This window comes from Saccostrea echinata, unplaced genomic scaffold, assembly GCF_033153115.1.
Source record: "Saccostrea echinata isolate AGI-Se365-2 ecotype Australia unplaced genomic scaffold, CSIRO_AGI_Sech_v1 ptg000036l, whole genome shotgun sequence".
NCBI lineage: Eukaryota > Metazoa > Mollusca > Bivalvia > Ostreida > Ostreidae > Saccostrea > Saccostrea echinata.
In genome coordinates this window covers 7403288-7410542 of record NW_026889785.1, presented here as the reverse complement: position 1 = coordinate 7410542, position 7255 = coordinate 7403288, and the positions used below count along the sequence as shown (strand labels likewise).

At 38.3% G+C, this 7255-nt stretch overlaps 1 protein-coding gene across 1 annotated transcript; it reads left to right on the top strand.

Annotated features, from left to right (window-relative positions):
* The first annotated feature begins 3545 nt into the window (after positions 1–3545).
* LOC133199956 (uncharacterized) lies at positions 3546–7011 on the top strand. The gene is made up of 5 exons (XM_061335741.1): positions 3546–3683; positions 3841–4026; positions 4835–4980; positions 5459–5700; positions 6758–7011. Exons 1-5 carry the CDS (start codon positions 3546–3548, stop codon positions 6988–6990), a joined length of 945 nt encoding a protein of 314 aa, XP_061191725.1. The 3' UTR covers positions 6991–7011.
* Positions 7012–7255: the final 244 nt, after the last annotated feature.

Sequence of the window (7255 nt, the reverse complement as noted above, 5' to 3'; positions counted from 1 at the left end):
CTGACGCACTATCCAGAATCAGTGACAGTTAAATCTGTAAACAATGCAAGCGCGACGTTCACGAAGAATCGACAGAGGAAACTTTCACTCATGTAGACGAATTAAGAAAACTATGTGAATCCCCGGAGCGCTACAAACAGAACAAAGTTTTAGATATCGGATGTTTGTTATATCCCGGAAGTTATCCAAATCCGGATGCGTGTCAAGTAGAAACAACAACTGAAAACAGTAAAACGGCTAGGCGTAAGAAAGTCAAAAACAGACCCCCTCCAGCGAGGCAACGAAAACAACCAGCAGAGTCTCTTACAATTGAAAATATACGTAAGCACCAACAAGAAGATCATGAGATGTCAGAAATGCTGCGCTTAAAAGAGAAATTGGATTCTGCTAAACCTGCCATAAGCTCTATTTCTCACACCAGTTTTGAGTTCAAATTCTGATATTCTAGGTGGGAAATGTTAACAGTTGATCATGGTTTGTTATGTTACCGGTGGATTGAAAAAGACAGTGAAACACTTACAATTTTGTGAAATTTATCCCTTACGTGATATGGAAGCTGAAACTGTGGCAGAAACATTATTCAAAGGTTGGATTAAACGATACGGATGTCCGTTAGAAATACATTCCGATCAAGGTAGACAGTTTGAAAGTCAACTATTTCAAGAAATGTGCAGATTACTTCAGATCAACAAAACACGGACAACTGCTTACCATCCGCAGTCCGACGGGATGGTAGAGCGATTAAACCGAACTATAAAGGAAATGTTATCGAAATACATTTCAGCTCATCAGACAGACTGGGACAAGTACATAGACGGGATCGTTCTGGCCTATAACAGTACACCCCATGAAACAACGACTATATCTCCGTATAGAATGATGTTCGGAACAGAGCCCTCACTACCCTTGGATTTTATGACTACGGAATTAACCGAGGAAGAACCAGTTCGGAAAAATGATTCGGAATATGTGAGAAACTTGGAAAGTGAACTATATTTTGTGCACAATCTTGCGAGAGAAGTTACAGGGAAATAATCGCAAAGACAAAAACATTATTATGGCAGAAATGTTCGTAATGTGAATTATGACATTGGAGATAAAGTGAGGCGAAATCAACGCCAAATTATTACAGGGACGAAAGCAAAACTAGCAAGGAACTGGACAGGGCCATGGTTTATTGTAAAAAGACTGAGCGATACACTCTATGAAATTCAACATTCCAAAAACTCAAAGCCTGTGATAGTGCACGCCGACAATATCAAACCATACAGAGGGAATAAACAATCGTGCCCGGCTCCTGAATCCGAATATACAACTGGCGAGACAGCAGGGGCCCCGCGACTTCGCGTGCCAGCTGCGAGCGAGAGACCGATGACCAAACGATTGAAGTTACCGCCAGAGCCGCGACCCGAGACTGTCACAGCGGAACAGTCACATGCCGACAGCCAATCAGAAGCCGTCATTAGAACAACACGACTTGGAAGAGTTATAAGAAGACCACTTCGGTACCAGACTGACCATTCTTCAGATGATTTGTGAATATTGTGGGTGTGTGTTTTCGACAATTAATAACTTATACCAGCATCAACGCGAACAGCATAGAAGTGACTTGAATGTGATTGAATGTGAATATTGCCAAAAACTGTTCACCAGAAAATCAAATCTTAAAAGACATCTTAAAAACGTCCATAAGTTAGACCAGGATTTCGTCAATGAGGCCTTAAACACCCCGCGGCGGAAGATTCAACGACACAGTTTCATGGAGACCCGAAAACCGGTGTACGTTATGAGTGACTTTTATGAGGACATTTCCTCCGATGAGGAAGAGATGCATTATCATGAGACAGCGCAGCCATCCGTTACGGACTATTATCAGGACTTAGAAATTATCTCAGTGAATTCGGACGATTTGCCTGAAGTAGATGACGTTTTTGTCAGTGAAATTCTCGGCGATGTGGAGGAAAATACGTGCTCGGGACCAACGGAAGAATCTATCGGGTCACCAGACGTGAGCGAAGCCGCGAACTCGTCATCAGAGGACAGTGATATGCATGACATGGACGAAAATAACAATCGCATAAGTGTCGAGACGTCAACCATATTCCTTGTGATGAAGAAGACGATTCGGACTAATCCTGACGGTACCGAGGAGATCAATCGAGAGTCGCAGATAATCTATTCGGAGAACGTGAATCCCGAAGAAGTAGACTTCCGTGAACTTGCCAGTGAGATTCTGAAGGAGGTGCCGCGCACCTCGCGCCGAGCGCCCGTGTGCGCGTAGTAAAATGGGATTTATCTTTATGAACTGTATATACGTGACATATACTTGAGGCCATACTGTGAAAGCTGTGAACTTTAACAAAAAGACTTGTGATTATTTGACAAGCTTTATGTATATAATTTTTAATTATTTATATCTTTGATTTTTATTATGTTTTCATGTCATGTTTGTAAATATTTTTTTATGCTTTGTTTTGTCCGAAAGTGATTTATTGTTACGTAGACTAAGGTTGCTAGTTGTAAGTTAATATGTTTTCTTTTTAACAAAATAATTTCATAATGAATTGTGTAGTAAAAATTTACTGATTTGGAAAGAAATAATTGTTTATATAGCTAACGTTTATTTGTTTATGTATTTCCTTTAAATTTTACCATCATATTTAACTTCAAGAAATTAATATTAGCTTATCTATTGTTTAATCATTTTGAACGGAGTCAAAAACTTAAAGGGGGGGGGGGGGAGTTGTAGCGAATTATTACGTAACGATGATTTGTTTATATAACATTGCTCCTCGCGAGCAATGGTTTTTTGTTTACGTTGCATTGCTCCTCGCGAGCAATGGGTTTTATGTATATATATAGGAGCGATTTTAGACAGTCAGTCAGTCAGTCAGTTTTTGATATGCATTACGATCACTTCGGACAATTTTTATTTGGATTTTTATACTTACTGGGTTTATGCTAGTGTGGATTTTAAAATGTGAATAAACTGTAAACTTGATTACTTGCGTATCATTTCAAGAATATTCATTGGGAGAAATGGAAAACACTGAGAGTTATTCCCCTTAGACCGTATCGGAAAGACGTTACATACCCAATACTCTAAGTTCACAGGGGGACTGGGAATGTGCGCTTATGGATATTATATTTAAGACCGCAAGCGTCGCAAAACCAAAAGTTATTAGCATATTGACAGATTTATGTTGTAACAGTTATCCTTATTTTAAAAAGTTACCGGTTTTGCGCAGATTGACTATATCGAATAAGAATCACGAATTCAAGCATCCATCCTATATTCCCATGTCGCGTGATCAGATTCAAAGATTCCGCATATATTTAATTGAAGAAAAGAAAGCTTACTCTACATTACAAATCGAGTCTTTATACTGCACGTCACACATCAGAAAATGTCTTGGAAGCCGTTCGTAGCCAATGTAGAGGAGTGGAAAAATCATTTTCTCGCCACCAGTAAAATTAAGTACATACCTAAACAAAAGACGTACGTGGTGGGACAGTTTGGCTAAGGGGCAAGCAGTCCGAAACCTATGATAGAACTTGTAACAGACACACAGCAGGCGGTAGAAAGAGCTAAGGCGGAGTTAAAGAAACGGAAGCTGGAGGGTGGACCAGTCGTGACGTTTGAGGCAGAGGGACAAACACGCCCAAAGAAGTCAAAGAAAAAAGCACAAAAAAATTGTATTTGCGCAATAAAAGTTTTCTTTATATCAAATATTTGTCATTTATTAATTCTTCGTCGATAGATAAGCATGTCTTTTTTGGCAGAGGGGTCAGGACCCGCTTTTAGCCATCGGTTAGCCCTCTTTCATAACTTACCAACAGATGCAGGAGTACGAGCAAACTGAGTGGATTGATATTCGACCAGTAGGGAGTACGGCTCATGGTGGGGTCATTGAATTTAACATTTCGGGTGCATCAACACATTATTTAGACTTGAGTAGAACTCGTCTTTTATTAAGGGTAAGAATTTTAAATGAAGATGGTTCTCCCCTGAAGGAGAAAGAAAAAGTAGGATTTGTTAATTTAACCTTGCAGAGCTTGTGGATCAAGTAGATGTGTCAGTACAACAAGTCATAACGCCCACACTTTCAACTAATTATGCGTATAAAGCATACATGGACGTTTTCCTCAAGTACGGGACTTCTGCCCAAGTCCCTTGCTTGTCATCACAACTATACATACCCGATTCTGCTGGTTTGACGGATAGCGCTGACGCAGTTACAGGTGGAAATATGGGTTTATTTCAGCGGGCCGGTTTGACAGAAAAGAGTTCATTTGTAGATCTTGAGGGCCCCCTATACATGGATATTTGACGACAAGATCGCTATCTCATCAATTGTATACAAGTAGACGTCAAGTAAACGTCAAACTGTGGCCAAGTAGGCAAACATTCTGTTTGATGGCTCCAGCAGGCTCTAAGCGAAATCGTGTACATATTGAAGATGTATTTTAAAATGATGCTACTTGAAAATCAATCCCGGTCTACTTCTGGGTCATAACGAGGCTATCAAGAAACAACCAGCTTTGTATCCGTTCATGAAATCAGATATAAAATGTTTTGGTATACCGGCTGGTCAATTTCATTTGAATGAAGACGATCTCTTTCAAGGAGAAATTCCTGAAAAATTAGTTGTCGGTTTTGTTTCATCAAAAGCTTACAGTGGTAGTGGAGTATTATTTCAGGCAGTTGCTCCTGAATATTGTAATGATTTTTTTTTATTATGTCGATGTTAGGCCTTGGTACAAACGTTTTATGTATTTAATGTTTTGAGATATTCTTTCTTTGCAATACATGTAATACCTTTAAATATCTTAGATTCAAGATGCATCAACAGAAGACCAATATAAAGAGGCAATCAACAATGATTGGATTCTAGACCATGGTCTTGCTCCCCACAATTTGAAAATGGAAAGAAGGGATGAGATTTTGAAAATTCTTTTCAAGAATGAGATATATTACAGGTAGGTGATCACTAAATAATTCACCGACATAGTATCGAATGAAACATTGCATGCAGTAGAGTAAGGGAACACTATATATGTAAATCTAAATTAATCTTTGTAAATTCATTATGGGAAATGTACTCTGGTAATCTATTGTCCATATATTCATTCACTTTGGTGGAAGTGGACATACTAGAGGCTTAAGTGTAGCTCTGATAGACAACTGATACACATTCTAGAATGGGCAACCAAAGGGAGTAAATAGTGCAAAGATATTGTCGATGGAAAGGGGATATGAAGGTGATACATGTGTAATGATGTTCAAGGTCACAGTGTATATACTCACCAAACTCTTTTGTAAGTCATATTCTTAACACAAAGCAGCCCAGTAGTATTCCTTCATTTTCAATATCATGGTTTGTACATTCCTCCATATGATTGTGGTGCCAAGGTAAGCAATATAAGTTTATTGGGGCTTATTGATTTCTTTTATCAGAGTGCACAGTGAAATTTCCCAGTTTACTGATGGGCTGGACCAGGTTGGGAACTTTGCTAAAGCTATTGCCAAGGCCCCTGAGGCTTTGGAATGTCTGTCTGTAGCAGGCAAATCATCACGCTTGATGTTTGGTGGACTGAGGAAACTTTATGACATAGAGTTCAGTCCAGCAGGATCAAACAACCGAAGGAAAGAAGATGAAGTTATTTACTGCTTTGAAGCAATGTGTGCCGACTGTGAAGGTAAACAGAAGAATACATCAGTAACAGCTTTTGTACATGTCTGCGTCATTTTATGAAGCATAGATGTACCATAACATTTATTTAATAAGTATATATAAATGAAGTACAGATGAGTCTGTCTGTCCGTCTGTCTGTCACACTTTCAACAATGGAGCATCTCTTGTTAACCATACATGTAAGGGCTTTCATATTTTACATGCTTATTATTTATGACAAGCCCTTTCTATTGGTACCATTTCTCAATGTCACAGGAAGGTCAAGGTCATGGCAGGCAACACACGTTCCTTCAAACACTCATGTTCTTCATAAATACACTTATACCTTTCATATAAACTTGCTGTCCTCTGACTTATCTTAAATATACAGATTTGGGGGAAACTAGATTTTGGTCTGTCCGTTTGTTTGTCTACCTGTTTGTCTTCGGCAAAAAACTTAAATATTGATCATAACACTTGAACCATAAAAAGTAGGGCTTTCATATTTCACCTGTATGTTTCTTGTGAAAAGACCTTTCCATTAAGCCCCAAGAAAAGGGTAGGATTGGGGTCAAAGGTCAGGAAGTAGGACTTGTCTTTTTTTGACTATTGCCAACTGGGGTGCTTCACAAACGTTGTTTTTAAATAATCATGCTAATCATTTTCTATACGGAACAAGTTGGATTATCACAGAATATATTATAATTGCAATGGACTTAAATTGTATATCACAGCATTGTACCTTAAAAGTTTAATATAGTCATTTTACTTCCAACTTAGGTTGCAATTGTGATTTTCTTGTCGAAGCTAAAAGTGAGTGTTGGATATAAATATTTCACAAAAGTTAAAATGAGTGTCTTATTTATCTTAATTATCCTGGGAACTTTGTCATTTTGCTCCTGAAAGTACTTTCAGCATAACTTGCTCACAAATGAAAGGTATTTCCTGGAGCAACTTTAAATTATCCCAGGGTAATTACAGTGTTAAATGTACTAATTTTTATAACTATTTAGTAGGCCACCACATAAAGAAAAACAACAGAAAAGTTTTTTTCTGTAAAATAAGTTGATTTTACTTTTCAGCTAACATTCTGGAAGTTACACTGAATGATTTGCTTGCATTTTGGACGGGCGCGGCTGAAGTTCCTCCTTTAGGATTTGACAAGAGATTGAAAATACGCTTTAAACACCAACTCCGAGTTGCACATACATGTGAGTTGGAAATTCATCTGTGGAGAGGATATTCTGATCCTGATAATTTTAGGGATGATATGGTTAAAGCCATTCAATGGGGTGGAGGATTCTACCTAGCATAAGGAGTATGGTGTTATTTTATTATGTGTGCTAGTAAGGTTTGTGAATCTAGAACACTCTTGCTTTTAGCTTAGTTGATGATAAGCTATTGAGAGTGTTTAAACATTGCTTGTTTATTTTACTTGGTACACGCAACTTGATTGACCAGGGACTTGATGACGTCGAACTATTTTTCAAAGTCCAGTGAACTTAGCAATTATGCACACTTCTTACGTACATCATAGGACTGGGTATTCATGACTTATTGCTATACATGCATTTCAGTTG

Coding starts and splice junctions, on each gene's coding strand:
- LOC133199956 (XM_061335741.1), top strand. CDS start 3,546: ATGATAGAACTTGTAACAGACACACAGCAGGCGGTAGAAAGAGCTAAG. Junction 4,027..4,834: donor CCCTGAAGGAGAAAGAAAAA/GTAGGATTTGTT, acceptor TAAATATCTTAG/ATTCAAGATGCATCAACAGA. Junction 5,701..6,757: donor AATGTGTGCCGACTGTGAAG/GTAAACAGAAGA, acceptor TTTACTTTTCAG/CTAACATTCTGGAAGTTACA.